Genomic DNA, 22,672 nt, shown 5'->3' with positions numbered 1-22,672 from the left:
GTGAATCATTGTATATATAACACAGGCTGTATACGAGTAGTATAGTAGTGTTGGCTTATAGCTTGAGCTCGTGGTTTCCTGAGGTCGTTCCCGACACCTACCAAAGACTTTCTGTCTATGCGCGCGTCTAACACTGGTTTGTGCGGTACATTAAGTAGGAATCCCAGAATCGTGAGGAAACCGGCACAGCGTAGACGACATAGAGACGGAAGGCGAGGCAAGTGCCTATTAAGAAAAATATAAATGATCATAAAATAAAAATAAGATGGTCTAGGGGCTGTAGCTATTTTTTATGTACAGGCTTACACAGTAAAACAATCGTAAAGTGATAGCGGTACTAGGTCACTAAAGATAAGACAGTGGACAAAAAAAGGTTGCAAGTTAATGCCGACTTACTATGAGTTGTATGTCGATAACTGGAAGCAGGATAACTGGGGCAACTTGCCGCCATGCCATTAATCTCGGAAGTCCACTCTGCTTCTTGACAATCTTGACTAGTTGTGAAAAGAAGTATGCAGCAGGATATGATTGGATCAGATTTAGTAACCACGCCCAGATAAAACGCCGCCCACAGCGTTGGGCGGGCGGTAAAGTTGGAATCATAGTCAGTGTGCACACAGCTTTAGAGGTGGTAACAGTGCGTGTGTAAAGTTGCAGTGCCAGAGTTCGTAAGGTAATATAAGAGTTTTGGTACTAAATTTAAATAAAAATAGATAATATACATTAAAAATAAAAGTAAAATCATCAATGAAAATTACATTAGATTCAATTTTAAAGAACCTTTTGTAACTTTGTATATTAAATACATATTATCTGTATTTGTCATAGTATAACTAAGCAAGTATTATCAAACAGGTTTAGTTAAGGTAACTTATTAGTAATATATTTATGAAAACTTTCCGATTTTATTAGGGTAAATAAACACTATAGATTTAGGAATACAAATAATTTGAATTTGAGTAACATAAATCTAGTTGTCTGTGTGTGTTTTTAACGATAATTATGTGTCTGAATAACCATGTTCAGAGGCCTGGCCGTCCACAATGATGTATGGGGATACATGCTCATATGTGCATATGTGCTCCTAATTCTTTAAATTATTAAGTAAACACAGATTTGTGCTTACTAATCTGAAACTGAATTGATTCAGCGGGAATCGTATTCAATGCTGTTACATGCTAGTGCGTTAACAACTAAGGCAGTTATTTCATCATCTTACTAACTATGGTTACTACAAAGTAAATAAATGTAATTTATAATGTAAAATACATTACACACATACAGTATGTATTTTAATTTGTTATAAACAAAAAGTACCAATGTTATATTTTGCTCTATTATACCTATGCAATGGGGTGAATTTTTGCTGTGTGAACACTAATGGACGGCCGAGTTTGTCGCGAAAGAACTGTGAAAAAGGGAGGGAAATGCACAATTAAATTATTAAGTGACAGCTGCCGCGGGCATTTTGCTTGCGGTTCGAAATTTAAAGTTATATGTCACACATTTTCTTTTCTGAAATGTATGTAGCCAGCTTCGTGAATTAAGCTAGTTATTATTGATTACAGGTTTTATGTATAATTACAATTAGCCTGTAAACTTACCCGTTGTTAACAATAAAATAGATAATTATAAACTTCTTATAACAATTGTATATCTTTTTAAAGTCTTATGATAATTTAAATTCGAGGAGTGCCTCGGGTAAAAAAATGATTTTGAATGGGAATCATCAAGTAAAGTAAAAGACGCATAAAGTTAAAACTATTCCCATAATATAAAAAAAGTAAAAGACAATAGAAAATTATCAATTTAAAACCGAATGTCTACTACATACCTCTTCAAATATAACAGGCAGTTTCTGACATAAAAATACACGAGATTTGATTAGAAAAATAAAAATAAAAGATGATCTGAAATGCAAATTTGGCGTTGGGAGTAAAATGCTAATTTCCGTGGGAGAGACTCGTCAAACTTTTTAATCTCATGTGACGTCCCCACCCTCCCCGCACCACTTGTCAGGGGGATGATTGAAAGCAGCTCATTTGTATTTTTATTACTTTTTAATTTTCTTCCAATTTCCCCGAGTGGCCATGTTTGCAGTTGTCATTTTTCAGAGTTCGTTATGATGAGCTTTTTATTTCGTCCAGTTGGTTTATTATTGAAATGGATAACACTAACTCAGATTTTTTATTTGTAGACCTTTAATTTTTAAAGTATTTATTTTCACTGCAACCAAACTCCTTTATCATTAATTATAATTAATTACGTAGCCATTTATGTGATGGTCGTCGGAATTCGATTTTTTTTAATTACTATTGTTTTATAAATGATAGATAACGGACGAGATTATTTAGATGTCACCCTATCTATGTCATACAGAGTGTATCTTCAATGAAATGTAACTTTATACATCGTACAGATATTGAACACGCGTCACTCACAGGGACAGGGAAATGTTGAACAAATGATTACGAAATATGCTAGAAGATAAGATCAAAGAGATTTTAATATGATAGGAAAGAGACACAAAATCGAAAAAAAATTATTTCCTAGTAGAAATATTCATTTATTGTTATGTAAGAATCCCAAGACAGATGGGATTAATGTTTAAGTAATAAAATTCAGTAGTAAAAAAATATTTGTATTTAAATTTCCTTAGCGAAGATAATTAGTATAAACTCCACCGACACAAACATTCATCAACACGGCAACACAGCCAAATAACACACGTATGAAATCTATTTATTTAGACGTCTTGACATTTTTAATATTGCCCCACACCGCGACTAATCGCGGCCATTTCGGAATAAGCCGTGACAGTGACATTTGATTGCCCCTCGCAGTGTCGTTTGTTAATATGTTAAATTAGGGCCCTAAAAGAAATTTTATACAGACCACAAACGTCAACTTAGGAGTAACAATATGTGCTGTTGCTTATAAATATGTTTAAGTATACATTTGGATATAAATAATAATAAATATATCTTATATTATAATTCTATGGAATCGGCAGATAAACCCATTGATTTTTAGCCAATCCAGTCAGCCATCTTGGCAGTTTAAAGATATGAAAATTACTTTTTCTCATCACATTATAAATTTGCCTATAATTAAATTATTGTTATATTTTTATTATACTCTTAATTTTATTTAAAAAATCTATTCTTCTCTGTGACATAATCAAAGGATAATATAATAATAACTTGTGTATATTTTTACATATCTTGTATTTGTGATGTCTGTCATGTTTCCTTACTGAGATATAAATAAAATGAAACGGTGCATTCATACTCTCATATACTTAAAAGTATATTTCAATATAGCCATTAGTATCACGCTAGTATCATTTAGAACTGAATCAATGATCATCAGCCCCTTTACAAATACGAGGTTACGTAATATAATTATGTTGTGAGGGTGTAACCCCCGATTTTTAGCGGTTTTGTTCTCAACCACTAATTTCATTTGATAAATACGTGTCGGCTGTCGACGCAACTTATGATTACATGCTTAGTTGACGTGTCAAATTGCTAACAATGTTGCTGTCGAAGTAATTATTGCCGTATTCGGTCAAACCTAATTTTATTTGTTTAACGGTTATAACAAAATATATTCATTATGAAGAAAAAGTTAAAGGTCTACTAATTTTCCAGGTCTAAGGTAGAGTTATTCTGACTAGCCTGGCCATAAGTTCTGATACAATTAAAAATGCACTTTTTTAACTTTTTAATAATTTAGAATTTGGAACACGTATATTATTTTAAAACTTCTTTCGATTTTATGCCCTTTCGATAGGTCTCTGTCACGTATTATTAAAAAAGACCTGGAGCTCGGTGCTTAGATCGATATATAGGAAATGCCCTAAATCAATCTTTACAATTCGCGATACGCATGAGAAATGTACAGAAATATCCTTTTTACCGATGAAAAAATTGAATAAATAATAACACTATCTTACATAGATAATATAAACCTTCCTCTATTCCAAATCACTTTGTCTATTATTAAAAACGGTACTAAATTTTATATGTGTAGTTAAATATTTTCTTTGAAATGATTACTTCTCTAGAAATAAATCATAACTAATACTAACCATATTGAAATTCTATAGCGTAATTTGTAAGGGCTGTAACTTTTAAACATCTAATAACAATTAATTCTTCCAAAATTAAATTTCGCCACAAAGCGCCACAAACGACAAATTAACAAGGCTCTCTTTTAAAAACAATTAGACAATGAAAGAGATACGAACAAGTTGGGCATTAATTAGTATCGGAACAGCGGGGAGTTTAATCCATTCCAATATTCTCCACCACCCGTTGTCTTTCAAACAAATAAAGGAAGATTATAGCAAGAAGGATTTATTTACAGGAAATATGACGTAATTTTATACTCCTTCAATAGGTATAATAGAAAATACTAGTATGTTTCTTTTATTTGTATAAGAATTGGAAATATCGTCTATGGAATAAATTACAATTTTATCAAATTATATATTTGGCAATATATATAGGAGGCCGATTTATAGAATTACATATACATAAGGAAACATATTAATATGCATGTTTCCTTTTTTAATGATACATTTAAATATTTATATTAAAAATTTGTATTCTGTATCGAAACTTTATAATCTCTATGGTAAATTCAAAGACTGTAATACGATATTCTATTAAAATAAATAAGTTGCCGCCGCCATGTTGTTTTTCGAGTTAGCCGCGCGACGCTGTCTCAGGGTGGAAAGAATAGCGCTAATTAATCAAAAGTCGCCATCCGCTGATTTCCATGGAGATCCATAGACTATAGACTTACCGCCCGCGAACTTCGCCTAATGGTTTCTTTTGTGGAACGACAATCATAGCGGATTGAATTTTTGTTTGCTCGCATTTCGGTTTTACTAATCTCCCCAGTTTGCGGTTAGCGTAATCCCCCTGAGATTAATGTTTGCACGGCTATTGAAGCAGCGAGCGTTTTGTTCTTTTCAACTTTAAAGTGAACGGATTATGAGGATTTTATTGGACTATGAAAGTGAAGAATTAGAAATAGTACTGCAAATTTATAAAAGTGTCCTTTAATCGCTTCATAGATAAGATTTTTTAAAAATATGAGTAACAAATAAAATGAAAACTATTATAGGTACGAAAATGTATACACAGCACCTTTGTACAGTCACAGAAGACAATTACAGCATCTATAATTAGTTTAACTTTATTAAAACAATCGTCTTGTTGATTAACACCAAAGCCATAATGACAAAACATTCATGCGTTTTAAGTTTTTTATTATTGGGAGGAAATCCAGAGTCTGCAAATACTTTATTCTGAATGTGTTATTCAATTTAAGTTTGGTCTCACCACACGAATCTTGCATACGCGAATTGCATACGAATTGAATTGCTTACGGTACATATGGGACATAGTTTCCCAGAATAAGTAGAGCAAAAAACAATTATTATTGTACTAATTTAATAAATGTTTAATTCTTTTTCTTATAACTATCAAATCAAAAAAAGTTTTGTCCCCGTGGCGGTGTACCTTTAACACTGGCAGCAGTTCTTCTCAGTATTGCGATACTCAATCATAGAGCGAAAGCACCAGCTCTGGGGTCACCGGAACTATCTACCAGGTGCCAAATTAAAACTTTTTATTAGCGCATGTGCACTTGAATGTTATGAAAAATGTATCTATTTATTTACTATGTCATTAATGTTACGAAGATCGCTGAAATGGGTTCAAGGAAAAGATTCATTTCTTACTTTCTTCAACGTTTCAATACCTTTATATTTTTATTATAAGAAAAGCAATATTGCGCCATATGTTTAAAAGGTAATATTAAAAGTCGTGATTTATGCTCGAAAACTTTTTAATATTTATGGTCGCGCAATAAATCCTTCGCGTCGTTTTCGTCGGGAAGGGTTCATTATTTCCTTGTTGGGGGAGAATCAACAAGTTTCAAGTTGTTTTTACTCAGATACGCGTATTTTGATTTGAAATTATAATGCTAATATTACACGAAATCTTGGGGCGCAAAGATTTTAGACATATAACTATGAACAGAGCAGTGGCCTCGAGCGTGCGCCTAAAGTTTGTACGTTCGAATCACGGCTGTGTACGAATGAATTACTACGTATTCGGTACGTAATTAGTTAGTTTATTGGTATAGAAAGTGGTACATGCATTCAGATTGATTAATTAGAAATAAAACGGCACCATCAGCCATATAAAAATAGGCATGCAAATGTCATATTAATTATCATAATCTCATACTCTACCATACTATAAAGGAAATCATTGTGAGGATACCGGCGTACCTTAGATTCAAAAGTCGACACGGTGTGTGTCAGGCACAGATGAGACAGGCTAATCACCAACTTGCCTATTAAGAAAACACATGATCATGAAACAAGTAGGTACATCAATCTGAGGCCTTGGCTTGTAGCGCCACTGATTGTTTTTTTAAAACTATAAATCGTATAGTTATGACTCAACAAGCCTAATATAGATGTTAGCCATATATTAACGTATGAGTTACCAGGTGCTAAAGTAACTATAAGTAGTAGGGGATAAATAACCATATAAAAAAGTGTTCGTGTACTAGTGTACACAAGAAGTGAAACTTCTTTATGACCTTATTTTTCGAAAAATGATCTATTTTATGCAACTTTACAGATTTTGTTTAAATAAAGTTAAATTAGATAAAGTTTAACAAATCAAACAATCAATCAAAATAAAGTTTTACTACTACTACTACTAAGATTATTACATAATTTAGTTAATTGTAATATAATTATTACTATCATTGATATCGTTATTTTATATTTTCTTACTAATAGCTTCGAATCCCTTCGGATCAAGCGTGGACAAGAAAAATATGGCGCGTAACCGAAAAATGTGACGGTATTTTTTTTTCCAACGCCGATAATAAAATTTCACTTCAAAAATCATTCTATTATTGTTTGGTACAAAAATTTGTAAAATATACCGTAAAATTATCTTAGAATAGATTGTTGCTGAACTAGCCTCTACTAATTTCATAATTTTTGGTGCAGAAAATCTATTTACACACTGATATAGGGGTCAAACAAATAAAAAATTCCTGTATGTCTACACCGAAATTACGTGCATATCGTACTGATTAGAACATTTAATAATAATTGAAAATTATTTTTTTTAGAACTATCTATGTGAAAGCATGTTTGATAATATTTATTGAAACACATCTTTGAACACGCGACTATTATGTCAATACATTCCAAATGGCTGTAAGGGTGTTACCACACCAATCGGTCTATCGTCAATCGATATTATTGATCGACATCATTCGACAATGATCGTTTGGTTTAGTAGCTTTAATTGATCGACGGATACCGGTCGACTAACCAATCGATCGATTGACAGTCGATGGCATCGGTCGGCGGCACCGGGTGACATGGGGAGCTCAAGCAGCTGAATCGACGTTCACTTGTCCATTCTACCATCGATCGATGGCATTCATCGACTATCGATCGATTGCTGTGGTAACACTCTAATGCAGTGGGGCTGCAGCCATCATAGATAGAGGTGTTCTTTGCCTATTTTATAATTCATCGTGTTGTTATTTATTTAATAAACACATGCATGGTTTCAACTTATGTATTATAAATGTATAGTTAAAGATAAAACAAACGACTCGTAACAATCGCTGGTATTATAGACGTACGTAATCAAAAAGCAAATTCAAATTAAGACTAAGATCATTATTCAAGTTGCCTCTACAAAATCAATTTATCATGACATGTGCCTGTTTCAGAATAGCCAGAAGCTTCAGCATTCCATTACGTTTCCGTCTGTGGGTGACTTTCAATCGTTATTAGCTAACAAAGGGAAGGATTAAGATGGGAGATATCTTAGGGAGATATTAGAAATGCCGTCTCGCTATTGTTTCTGAATGAATTTATCTGACATATTTATCAAACGCCCAAATACTAATACGATTCGGTATTTTGAATTTAGAATATGGACGTTAGATGTCTATAACTCTATGGATTGTATAAAAATGTTGATTACTAAAATACCCAGTAGTATTTTAGTTTCGAAACTTTTATAAAAAAACCCATGTATATTAATTTTGTCTAAATGTGCTTACATTATTAATCATTGAAATAAATCATTGTCATTGGCTATATTATGTTTAAAGTATTATAACGCTATCCGTCTTTAGGTTGCAAGTCGTATGACTATTGAATTAATAGCGTATATGAAATTACGTATCACAATGCTCATAATTATGACAGTGCATTAAAAACTTGTCCGTTTCATGTTCTCTCAAACACTTGTGTATTGTTTCAGGGGTGACAAGTGGGTACATTAATTCAATCTACTATTGCTTCTAACTTTCTGAATAGTGAATTATCATTATGTATTCATTTGTAAAGTTATGGAACTATTATTATAGTAACATTTATATGTCCTCAACGTTATGGTCTAATTTGGCGTATATACACATATTTTGAGTAACTACTGACCCAATTAATACAACATTTTTAAATGGGACCAAAGAGAACGGACCTCATACTACAGCTATAAAACACAAATTTCTGAAGAAATCAAGTGACATTTTTAATAGGCCAAACGACGTCGTTTTAGTATGCTTCTTTACTTATTATTTATGTTACCCATAGTTTAAACCATCCCTGAACTCTAACAAATGTTTCCAAATCATTATTAGCCAAATCAGCCCAACCATTCTAGAGTTATAGTGAGACAAATGAAAATGCTTGTTCATATATAGAATTACAGATAATACAAATTAAGTAAAGCATTGCCATTATTCAAAACATTCCTTTTTTAAATTATTCAAACTTTTTACCACGAAGGTTTTAATTCATTCTGTATTCACTGTTGACTGACACGGTCCGTGAGTACTGCATACTGTATGTATATGTGAAGCCATGTCCACACATCGTCGGGATAAACAAAAGCTTCCAGACTCGGTCCCAGTCGCTATTGTCACGGGTTCTGCTGGGTTTCATTGTAGTGTTTTGGGGTACCTTTTTAATTTTATGGAGCTGGATTAATTCTAGTTTTAAAAGTCTTACGATTTGTTATTTTAAGTATTAGAAAAACTCTTTACGATGTCATAAAATAGTATTTTAGACCTATGAAATAAACTTAATAAATAATATAAATCAATTCTTGTTTCGTGACTTTTAGATCTGATTTAATTTTAGTTAAGCGTGCGACGTCTCTTAGATCATCTTAGAGATCTTGCTCCTACAGTGAAGATAAACATCGTAAGCAAGCATTTAGCACAATACTTGTGTATAAAATAAAAATGATCGAAAAAACGGATGAAATCTGAGGCCAATATCCACATATGTGCCATATCAAAAGTGCCGTTTCCTTTTAAAATTCTAGCATGAGCTACAGTATCCCAATATTTTGAATTAGTTTAGAAATTTATTTAATTACTAGTTTAAATATTTTGGATTTAATAGTCTTTTATATTGACCGATATTTTTTGTTATTAAAACACTGGAAATGTAATTTAACCAAAACCATTTAAATTAAGGTTTGGTATAATCTGTGAATATCGCATGCAATTCCCGAGCAGACATGTTAAACGTTAAGTGTCAGGGCAAACACAAGATTTAATTTAGTCCTCGTCATGTTTGTATATCACATTTGTAGGACTTACACAAAGTCTGCGGCATTTCATATAGGAGGTTTATATGTACAATACATCAATGTCTAGGCAAAATTGGGTGATATGGCACAGGTAGCCCCAGCAAATTAATATGAAATTCTGTCACGTTATTTATTACTATTGCCATTCAGGACCAAATTATCTTTATGCCTGTGGTGTTTTAAACCTGCCTGACAAAGGCACAGATAAGAAAAAAACAAATGACAATGAAATAATTTCTTTTAAATCTGAGGGCCAGACTTACAAGGCAGCGCCACTGGTTTTTCTGTTGTTTTACTAATATTACATTAACTTTTTTAAGAAATTTACTAATTATGACACAAAAATATGACGGGGGACGAAAATATATATTTTTCTAAGGACAGACACAATTTTGTTTTTAAATATATTATCCGGGGCTGCCACTATCTGCCTTATCAACAGACTTCGGCTTGACGTTCATTTATGGAAGACCTGTTTAATAAGATGATAAATTATCGCTCGGGAGTACATATTTTTAACCTGCTTTATTACGGGTTAAATTTTGTCTACAACTAACCAAGCATTTTTATCTTTCCCTATTCGTATCTATGATGTATGAATAAACAACTTCACAGCAAAACAGTTATATGAAAATTATCTAAAAGTTTTATAAAGTTTGTCAAACATTTAAGCCGGTAATGGCTACTTTAAAATGAGTCACTTTTCGAGACGTTTTTGTTAATTTATTTCTTTCTAACTCTTAGGCAAGAAAAGTTTGTATTACAGAATAATTATCCGTAAATAAATCTCGCATATAAAATTTGCAACAACCACTAAGATTACAGTTAAGAAGGTATAGGGAGACTGGTTTCAAAACTAGGTATGAACCTGTCATTTGGATAACCACGCTTCCATTGCACAGCAAAGTCATACTGAGTGGTAACAAAAAGTACATACATAGGCAAACAAATTTAAAGTTTTAAACGAATCATAAAATTGTTTAGCTAGTGTTAAAATCAAGTCAAAATTGGGGTTGTTAAAAAAATAGGCTAAACAATATATGTTGATTAAACCAGCTTAAGTAAAACCTAACTTTAGGAGGTTCAGTTATAACTTGTAGTTATATACGATTCGTTCGATACGACTAGACCGATTTAATGTTTTTTTGTGTATTCCGTGGTTTTGAGGATATGCTGCAATTTTTTTACTCCTAAGCGATAAGAGTGGTCTAGCCCAATTTTTTAAACTGTTTTCGATGATTTGGTATTATTATACTGTATATAACTGTTAATTTTCACCAACTACCACCAACAATAATAATCCAGTGACGCTATATGGGATTTCAGGATTTAAGACATGCTGGCTTCCTCTCGATGTTTTCTTTCAACGTAAGAGCGAGTGTTAGACTTGCTGTGGCTAGACTTTCTATGTCCAAAGGATGACCAGATGACAATCGCACGTTTAAGCCACTAGACCAACACTGCTCCGACTTCCCTCCACATCCATTTTTTAGTAGCGACCTTATTACTATAATATATAATCTTTATATGGCAACACAACAAATTTAAATTTCAGCTAAATATTCTTTTATAGCAACATTTTAAATATATAATATGGTAATAGAATAACGCAATGTGCAGGCAGCTTCTACAATAAATTATACAGGCTGCTTAATATCATCCCGCTCCATTGCCTAAAAAAAATTAAAGGGCTGGCTTCTGGCTCCTAACCTAACACACATTACGCACAGAGAAACTACTGAGACCTAATAAGTTGATTCATATTACACTGACCCACACACTCACGCGCGTTACGCGTCGTGTATGCTTAAAAATTTGAAGAATTTGTTATAAACAGCTTAAAAATCTTACGAGCTAAACACAGGTATTTTTTAAATTAATAATAATAAAAACTTTATTCATGATAAATAAGTTGTAACAAAATTCATCTATCGGGTAACTAGATAACAATTATTGAAGTGGAACTTCTTTATCGGCGTTGAAATTAAATTTACCGTCACGTTTTTCGGTTACGCGTCACATTTCTCCGTTACGAGCTATCTTTTACTTGTCCCTACCACGATTGATTCAAAGACATTCGAAGCCATTAATAACAAAAATATATAATAACGATAACAATGATATAGAATAATAACGGTGATAATTTCATTACAATTAATGAAGTTCTGTAATAATCTTAGTAGTAATAAAGTCTAATGAAATAATTGTATTATTTGTATTCATGTCTATGATAATAAAAGCCTTTTGTAAAACTTTATCTAATTTAACTTTATTTAACGAATGTCGGTAAAGTTGCATATAGTAGATCATTTTTCGAAAAATAAGGTCATAAAGAAGTGAAACTTCTTATGTGTCAATTACGCACACATTTTTTTTTACTTAAAACTGTTCCGATATCTTGCACATCTATTTATAATGAATGAAAGCTTATTTTATTTTTTTAAATTCCCTTGTTGTATTCTAATCCATTCCACGTACAAACAGTATTTTGTATGTTTTGCATCGCTCTGAGGGAGTATCGAGTTAGCGTGATGGAATGGTACAAGCAAATTCACTCAGGGCTTCGTCGTATCGTCTGTGATTTTACTATTACCGAAAATAAAAATGTCAATATAATTAAAAATATATTTTATTAGTGTAATAGGTAAACTAATTATTATAGGGTATAATAGAAATTCTAGTGAAATTATTCATCTGTAAAAAAATTAATTGCCGTGACTGTACATGGAAATTGGTAACATAATTATTAATAAATATATAATAATTGAAACAAATTTAAAAAGTTTGGTCTTTGTGATTTTTTCTGACTGTAATGCTTATATTTGTGTGTTGGAAAATATAAAAAAAATATATCTAACATTTTCTGTAAATTTAAAAATGGCGTCCTATAACTGCCTAGAATCGCTATACTTAAGGATCCTTTGTTGACTCATTTCCCTAATGGAGCCTGCCTCTGTCCATTTAAAAGATGAAAGGTATTTAAAAACTTTGAATGAATAACATATAGCACATAATAGTTCTGTCAAAACTGTTAATAAATTATTACTCAGATATAGGCAGGCCCTCGAAACCATTTCCCCAAGAATCGAACGCGGGAAGACAAGCTTTTCGGTAGTACCACAGTATCTACCGTAAAACCTTTAATACATTATGAACAAAACGTTTTATACTCACATCAATTTAGTCGAAATTTAAAGCAAAAAGAAAATCGCGTAATTTTAAAGCCATTACAGCGCTACGCCGTAGGTACCTGTGCTACGAGGCTACGACACAAAGACCGCGTCGGCGGAATACTGAAACACTAACTGCAAAATGGATAAATAATGGATGTGGCATTGTACAATTATGTTATCATGTGAAAATGACGCAAACAATTTGCATTACCCGTTTCAGTTATGAAAAAAACTGAAGAAAGCACCAGCTCTGGCGTCACCGGTTCTTCTACCATGCGCCAACTTAAATCTTTAATTAGCGCTATCACTTGAACCCTACGGCCCAAGAGTTTCTTCTCCAAAGGGATTCCAAAATTGCAGCGTATACATAATAAATAATAATTACGTTAAAGTTTATTTCAATTATAATATAAATAAGATATTTATGGCTAGAGAGCAGTGTGCCTAGTACTCATTCCAGAGGTCGTATATTCGAGGCGTGTGAGCACACAAATGGAATTTTCTTTCTAAGTACGCAATTAGCACATGATCCTACGATGAAAAAACTTCGATGACACTTGTCAGGCACAAATTCAAGCTTAGCCAAGACTGGAATATAAATCAAATATCCAATTTGTAAATATCACTCAGTGTTTATACATCCTTGTACGTTACTTTGATGGAACATAGACGACAGTTTGCCTTTGTATAGAGATACGATAAGGCTTTTATTAGGCACCGCGCCGCCGCACAAAATAAAATAAAAGTAGGACGCGCGAATCTACCTCATAAAGCATTGAGGTAGCATTGTGTAGCAAAAAGCTTTTTACTGTATTTTTTATATTCATAATAAGACTGGAATATGAAGTCTAAAAGCTGTATTCAGATTCGTTTTCTAATAAATTAATCAATAGCGCTACAACCTTTTTAGGTCTGGGCCTCAGATTTCTGTATCTGTTTCATGATCATTTGTAAATTGAATAGGCAAGTAGGTGATCGGCCTTCTGTGCCTGACGCACGCCGTCGACTTTGTGGGTATCAGGCAAGCCGGTTTCCTCATGATGTATTCCTACACCGTTCGAGCTGTTAAATGCGCACATAGAAAGAAAATCCATTGGTGCAAAGCCGGGGATCAGGGCTAATAATAATAACGGTTAATAATAATTTAAATACATCCTAGACCGGATCGAATGCTATAAATGTCTTTTAAACCTATAATTTTGGTAGCGTTACAGCAGTTGAATCAAATGAAAGCGTAAATTATACATGTAGAGACACAATGGTCAACAGTTTCATCTTAAAGGATGGATCGGCCAGTCTAACCACTGACTGGCTTCTGGTCGAGGAATTCTATATTATATCCTTAGAGGCCGGTATAACTACGTAAGAGCGTTCCAGGGTATGACGTCATCGCAGAGTTATAAGCGCAGATTGTAGGTGTCGCTGCATATAAAAAACACAACGCTGCGATCTTTTTACGTCCTAGCCTGAGATTTCTGTTTCTGTATTATGATCATTTGTAATCAGCCTCCTGTGCCTGATACGCGCCGTCCACGCGGGGTCTTAGACAAGCCAATTTCTTTGTCATGTTGTCTTTCACTGTTCGAGCGAATTTTAAATACGCACATAGAAAGTGCATAGCTGCACAGCCGGGGTCGAACCTACGACCTCAGGGATGAGAGACGAACGCTGATTTCACTAGGCCAACACTGCTGCATATAGATAAGCTCAAAAAATTGTAATAATAATATTTCTTCTTAGGAACCGAAGATAAAATTTATTCGTTACTTTGTTGGTTTTCTATTGCGCATTAAGTTTAAATAGTTCCGTTAATATATAAATACTTATACATCTATAAATTCATCGTTAAGTGAAATGAAGCATTCCATCAAATTATAAAGGGTGTATTAATTAATTAGAAGCCATAACTTGTTAGTGCGTCTTTGATTAAAGCGACGTCTTTGCGAGATTACCAAAGTATACATAATTAAGAGATTTGTTTGCGCAGCGTATTATCATACAACGTTAGTTAAATTAATCTAAATGTATTGCACAATTGTTGCTAAGCGCAAAACTAGAACGGCTGGACCAATTGGAGTAATTTATTTATTTATTCCTTGAACTTTTTCGGAGAGAAAAATTGGAAAAAATGTATTTAGTACTTTTAATTATGTTAAAGTGAACAGTTCCTATGCGGTAGCATAGCAGAATGTTCTATATGTTGGTACGTAGCTACTACAAAGTAAGGCAAAGAAAAAGGCCGGCAAACCACTTGCGGCCCTCTGGTATTTTGGTGGTATCACTTAACATCAGGAGAGCCTCCTGTCCGTATGCGTCCCTTATTCTAAAAAAAAAGTAGAAATCATATTATGACGGAACGAACGAACGATATCTATTTATAAATATAAAATGATCTGTTATAAAATTATTTTTTAGGTAACAAAATTATCGTATCGTATTTTCCTTAATAACGTTGAGAATAACTCATTTTACCCAATCATTCATTCGAGCATCATTACATTCGTTCATTCATTCTGGTGTTATTCCTAATCGCACTCGAGATCTGTTAAGGAAATTGGCTGAAACATTTTCCCTGCAACGATAGGGTCTATCAGATTTAATAAAGCGTACACATTTTTCGTATATAATTTATTTATTTACACGTTATTAGTAGATATAACTAAAATAATTTAATAAAAAGTAGTTAAAGCGGCGGCCTTATCGCTTTCGGCTGATCTCTTTCAGGCAATCACTGTCAAACAAAATAAAATAAAGTGAGCGTAAGAAGTGTAAAACTACTTTATAATATAACTTAGATATAAATAGATAATGGAACAAAACGAAGCATCTGAAACATATACACAATAAAAAAAATATAAATACATACATATAAATCTTAAATCATATTTATATTTAAACATAAATATATTATGTCGAAAAGTGGAAAGAATATTATATAATTATTTAAATTAACAATTACGTTTTTTGCGTAAAAAATAATTAAATCGAATAAAAACAATTCGATTTTCCTATAATCATAAACGGCAATAACCATTCACAAACAATAGAACATAGACTCTTTAAGCAACTCTTACGATAATATTTTCTCGTTAAACCGTACACTGCAATATATACACGCAAATGATAAGATGCCAGAATCTAAAACCGAAGACAATTGTAACTTCAAGCTATAAATCATAATGTTTCAACCGTCTGTCTGGTAAGTACACTCAGTCAGATAATCGGGTACGTTTAAAAGCTGTCACCGGCTTAGCCCCCCTCGCGAAGGGGGGTGTGGGGGCACTTCACGTGCGTTTTGACGCGATTATCATACCCCGACGGTATCTGAGCGCAATATTGTTTGCCGGGATGGGATGTATGAAAGAATTGAAGAGGTATTTCAATTAATTATTTAACTTTACGCTCTATTATCTACTGTTCAGTCTGTAATAGTGACGTCACTACTAATTTAAGAAGTACATTTACTGAACTCATAATAAAACCTTATAGTATACTGGCGTATCCGACAGACGTTGTCATGTACATACGTCTTACATACAAAAATGAAATATAAATTATTCTAAACTCCACTCCACACAAAAAAAATGTATCAAATTTTGTCCAGCCGTTTAGGAGTGTAATTAAAACATGCACAGAAGATTTATATATTTACCAGGTTTTTATTTGCCGGGCTGATTTGTGAATCTAAACCATCACGAGCGCCACCCGCAGCAGCAACGCAGACAACAAATTAATTCAATAAGTCCAGCCGTTTATATTATTTTTATTTAGTTCAGTGAAATACACAGTAGATTCATATTAACAAAGATAAGTCATTTATTGATGACATAAATAAGTGAAGTATTTTTAGTATTAATTAAAATGTATTGTTATAAATATTACGCAATTTCTAAACCAATATAAAATATTATATATATATATCTTTCTTTCGGGACGCAGTAATTCGTTTAGTATAATATATCCAGCCTCTTCCAAAATTCGTAGCTCTCATGATTCTCAACCACCCAGCCGCGAGCGACGTTTTTGAATCTGCTTCCTTTGTGACGGTTTTAATATGGAAATTAACGTTCGCTGCCGTGTGACAGGACACCTCCACAATTATTTATCCGTAAAAAGCTTTATCCCCTGGAAATAAAGTTCCAAATATGGTAATAAAATTTCAGGCGAAAATCGTTTAAGTCTCCGTATTAAATCTGTTAATTCAATCTCTTATATCTTTCGTATTCAATTATATATTTCCAAGGAATAACACACATTTGAATGACCTCTTTGAAGAATCGATATTCGCGATTCGTGCTCCATTACCTTTCACATAATCGGCAAATAAACAGTTACTTACTTATAAGTACATAAAGATATTCATATTTTCACAAATTAACAATAAAATGAAAAAGCATGACAGCGCTAAGACTGAGTCCCTGACTGAAAGACTGAGAAAATATATTTATCTGTGTATTTATAATTAATCTTACAGCTACACATATATAATATTTTATATATACACATAAGAAAAAAGAAAACACTTACAATATACAAAGCTAAAACAGATTATATCGTTAAGCATTGTGAAACAGACAATATAATCAAATAAGTACATTAATAGATGACAAAAAGAAAACTGAAATTAAAAATTGAACAACTTAATATTTTAAAGAAAAAAGAAATTGTTAAAAATCAAAGTTTTCCCGCTTCCTAAATTTATTGAAAATGTATTCAATTTGGACGTATAAGCCTCGTTTCTGAATCTCTTATATTATATGTGTATATCTTTTATAGGTAAATGTAAGGCATATCATTTGCAAAATACCGAAATCACTATTCCAAACAACTCTTTAGTCACTGGATACATTTACAATGTTTCATAGATTCCAGTAGACAATTAACAAACGTATTATTAACATACATTTGTTTTTTATTGAGGGTGGAACATATTTGCTCATCGTCGCGTACGTAAGATTTCATCACGCTTCCACTGTTTGAATAGATACATTGTACTCCCCTACTTCCCCGTAACTCCCCATCACCCACCCTATTGTCATACAAATCCGATATTGTATCGTTTTCACTTGAAAATCGTTCAATGATATGGTAATGTGACATTTAATTCCTATTTGAGGGTTTATTAGTATGTGTGTGTGCAATCTTTGTAACCTCACATGCGGAAGAGGGGTGATATTTTAGATCCCGTCAAAAGAGGATTCCTATCACAGTATAGGTTAGAGTTAAGATGAACAAAGTCGATCTTAAAATAAATAAAAAATAAAACAAAAAAGCCTATTTATTTCTTGCAAAGAACAAAGTAAACTGAATACTTTTTATTATATAAATATTTATTAAGAAAAGTAATTTATACTAATTATTTTCCCCCAAGGAACTCCAGGTATCTCGGTTTTGGGTGAGTTGCATCCAGCTCGAGCCAGCCGTTTTTGCAATGTCGTCCACCCATCTTGTGAGCGGTCTTCCTGTGTTTCGTTTCCCAATAGTCACCCCACCGTGTCACCCTTATGGTCCATCTTTGTAATCTTATATTAATTGTTCCCTTTGGAGTGAAGACTCTTGGGCCGTATACAAGTGTATAGATGTGAATTAGTATCCTAGAGCTGGTGCTTTCCGAACTCCACGAATAAATACCGCAAAAATTCTTGAAATGCTGCATTAAAAGTACACAACCACACGAACCAAACTCTTTAAATTTATTGTAGCTATCTATTTATTACACATAATTAATTATTATTATTACTACGTAGATTAAGAACATATAAACTTTTTACACAAGTAAATTAGCTACATAATTAGTATAAAATATAATATTTAATAATGAAGACGCAAGCCAATTTATTAGAAATTATATCGGTCGGTATTAGAATAGCTTTTCACATCTTTAAAAGTAAAATATAGTTGGTATATTATATACATGCGTATATTGTGTGACAGGCGTTCACTTTCATTCAAATCGGAGTTTGAATTAAAAATAAAGAAGCGGCTGTATCCGAGCTTCAATACGGATGTATGACATTCATCGGAATATTGGCAATAAAACGCCATCGAGCTGAAAAATCGATGTCGACAGACGAATGAGTACTATATACATGAATATATCAATGAATCTGAATAGATATTGAAATATAAATTCACCTATAGTATATAATTTAAAAAAGAATCCATCTTACGCGGCACAAAATATTATGACGTTCATTAATGTTAAAATCTGGGGGTTAGATATAGCGAAGGGGCCAATGGCTGGCCATGCGTCATACTCGTGAACGGGTGCTACTTGTGGTGACTGTCGTACATGAATTCGTGTATGCGGTGATGTTAGTTATTTCAACTATGTATTTGCGTGGTGTTCCCACGATAATGTAAGTGCGTGATCCCATTTCACCATGCCTCCTGCTGATAAAGGATTTTTGACACATCTTTGTTTTTACTTTATTTTATGATTTATTACTTAATATTATTATTCATTTATTACTTAATATGTCATGTGGAACATGGTGTAGTGGTTGCAGCTCCTTACAAAGGTTGAGTAAAAAAAACTTGGCGGAGAGTTTATTGCCAGTTCTTCTCTTCCGTTCTACACCCTTGATTTGAGAACTGGCAATAAATTCTCTTTTTTAACGTTTGTAAGTGATCATTGTGTTACCTATATTAATAAATGATTTTTGATTTTTGACTTTTATTTTGGTAATTAATAGAGCAGTTTTGGCCTGGTTACTTAAGCGTCCAAGTTGCGACTCTTATCCCTGAAGTCCTGTGTTCAAAACACGGCTGTCCACCAGTGGAAATTTCTTTCTATCTTCGCAATTAGTATTCCTACGATGAAGGCAAACAAAAACATGATGTTCCACACACAAAAGGCTACATTACCTACTTGTCAATAAAATTAAATAAAATCAATATTAATCGAAGAATCGGAAAGAATCTGGGCCCACAGCGCCACTGGATTATTACTATTATTCGTATAAGGCACATGATGTTGCTTCCTGGGCTGAGATAATGGATAGGCTTGATAGGCACAGAACTATCTTAATAAATATCCATGAAAGAGACGCAGAAATGAGTCTACTCCATTGCCATACTAGATTTCAAAGTTTTTGTTTGATATGTGAGATATATTGAGTAGTTAGGTTAGTAAGGTAAATCATTATAATAGGAGTTTCTAAAGAAAGTTTACAATAAATTCTTGTTCAATTGTTCAATTAAATAAGTGTCGCGAACGCGAGGGTCTACATTTGGATGATGTTATTTTTAAGAAATAATTTCCCAAAATATGTACTTTAATAATAAATAAACTTTTTTGATGTAAAAACGGTTAACTAAATATAAACTTTCTTATTTCACCTTGTATTATATCTAAAATAGATAAGAAATTACGAATCTCCCTATGTATTTAGGTACAGTAAACTATTAATTATGTGTCATAAATGTGTTTTTTTCAGACATGAGTTCGGTTCAAGAAGAGAAGCTTCCAGAAGGAACTCAGAAGACCCACGTCCGTGAGCTTCGCAACACAGAGTTGGTATCGCGACTATTGGCTGCAACACCACCATATCTCTACAGTGCTTTACCCTTGCAACCTCATGCTTTCTTCTTCAGTGAAATGCTTAGATCCTTTGTCAACGCTCGCCAAGGTTGTCGACCACCGCACTATCACCGCCGTTTTAAGCGCAGATCTCATAAATACTTTGCTGAAAACGAAAACGACTGGAGACGAGATTGGGCAAAACAGGAGGAAGAAAAGAAAGAAGAAACAAGACCAGAAGTTCCCCTAGAACTAACCGTGGATAAGCAACCCAGGGTTTGTGATCCGTTGCCTAGAAGACTTTCACCTAAACCTGAGCCGCCAAAGTCGAATGAGAGTCCTGGACCGCCAGGACGTCAATCATCATTCGTCGATGTGGGTACAGAAGAGCTACCAAAACCATCTCCATGCATCCCAAGAAATATCGAACAAACTGTCCCCCAACCTAACCTGATCCTACCACCTCCCCCTCCCATGTGGTATCCACCAATTTATAACCCCCAATTCGGCGTAGATCCTCTTAATTTTTTCATTGATTTACGCGTGTCAGGACATATATATGATAGAAAGAGAGCTGTAGAAGATCCTAGTGCTTCTGAAACCCGAGCAGAGGAGCCCCTAGAAAAACGATTGGGCAAGGATTTTGGGCAAAGACCTAGACATTTATCGGCTTTTTCTGTACCGGTGCGCGGTGCAAATGCTGAGGAGTATTTTGAGAGGAACAGTGAGTTCAATAAAACTGGCGCTTCATACGTTATGAAGAATTTAAAACGCGTCTATGATGGCCTGCATAATCACGAACGTAGAGAAGTTAATGTTTGTAAAAGTGACGAAAAAAACTTGGATGTTGACGATGAACAAACATTAACAGATTAAACGTATCATTTCAATTTTATTGTATAGACGATTTTGAGATGTAAATAATAATATCAATTTAAAGATCTAGTCATCATTCATTAATCTCCTTTTTACATATACATTCTATATTAATGTAAAGTTTACTCAAATACTAGTTTAGGTCAATATACTGAATAGCTTAAAATTTTATAACATTCAAATTGTTCAGATTTGGGTAAGTCCCAGTTGTGTCACAGAGTTTGAAAAAAATGGTTCTTATTAATAATATGATATAATACATACTTTCCGAGACATTAATATCTAAGTCATAAGCTAAGGTGACTAACTATGTTTTATTCAAAATTTAATTAGTCACCCTTTGCAAATATATCATAGATGAAAAAAGAAGAAAACACGATAAAAACTTTATTTTCTTTTAAAAGCATTTTTTTTTGTTAAATTATGTTCGTCTTATTAGACGAATGTAAAATGTAGCCACATCCAAACAACTTTCATTTTGCATATTAAATTTGACTGTTAAGACGGCAGATAATGTTTTTACAGAAAGTTGCGACTTCTCACTGCTGAAATAATCATTCTTTAGTGAAAATACCCTTTCAACAGCAGCATAGTGCCTAGACAACATAAGTAAATTTCTTTAAGACTTTTAAATTTTCATGTGGGATATGTTTTACCTACTCTATACTAAGGAGTACTTTCAGAGTACAGGATTTGAAAAGAGTGCGGTTTGCGAAAAAACCGTACAAAACTCAGTAAATGAATATAGTTGGTTGACCTTACTAAAGCACTTGGAGTCTTCTACTGTACTGTACTTCTCTGTACATTATTCATTGTGATGGCATGTACTAAATAATCGTTGCGTATAAATATTTATATAGTAAGCTATTTCAATTGTATAGATATAATAACCGTTTATAAAAATATTAACCCTAGTAGTTAGTTTCAAGTCAAGTACTAATTACTTTTTTTTTCTGTGTCTATATGCTGTGTACATTGTTCTCAGGTTAAGTAATGCTATGCTAAGAATTTAATAATTATATTCCTGTTAAACAATTTGTTATTTTTTTTCCCCATATACAAACTATTTATCTATAAGCTGACGTTTCGAGACAGCTATCGTTTATTTTTGTTAACGAAAAATCATTAGATAATAATTTACGTCTGTTATATATATATCTGTTACGTCATTTGCATTTTTACCTTGGACCAGGATTTAAACCGGATATGGTCTTTGAAAATACATTCGGAAAAAAGTTTTTGTGTATATGTGTACTAAATAATAAAGAACTTTTGTTTTGACCTAACCTAACTTCCACTACATAAAATTTCAAGAGATACACAGTTGTAACAACAACTAAAATAATTAGTACTAAATAATAATTTAAATATCTTAGTCTCATTTGTAATAAAATTTATAATAAAATACCGAAAGTCTGATAATCATAATTATATTG

At 32.9% G+C, this 22,672-nt stretch overlaps 1 protein-coding gene across 1 annotated transcript; it reads left to right on the top strand.

Moving 5' to 3' along the window:
- The first annotated feature begins 615 nt into the window (after positions 1-615).
- On the top strand, positions 616-21,236 carry LOC123707806. Its single transcript, XM_045658155.1, has 2 exons — positions 616-673; positions 20,278-21,236. The coding sequence occupies exon 2, from the start codon at positions 20,280-20,282 to the stop codon at positions 21,234-21,236; it is 957 nt and encodes a 318-aa protein (XP_045514111.1). The 5' UTR covers positions 616-673; positions 20,278-20,279.
- Positions 21,237-22,672: the final 1,436 nt, after the last annotated feature.

The sequence above is a fragment of the Pieris brassicae genome, chromosome 3 (genome assembly GCF_905147105.1).
Source record: "Pieris brassicae chromosome 3, ilPieBrab1.1, whole genome shotgun sequence".
NCBI classification, from domain to species: Eukaryota; Metazoa; Arthropoda; class Insecta; order Lepidoptera; family Pieridae; genus Pieris; species Pieris brassicae.
This window is presented reverse-complemented; position numbering and strand designations above follow the sequence as displayed.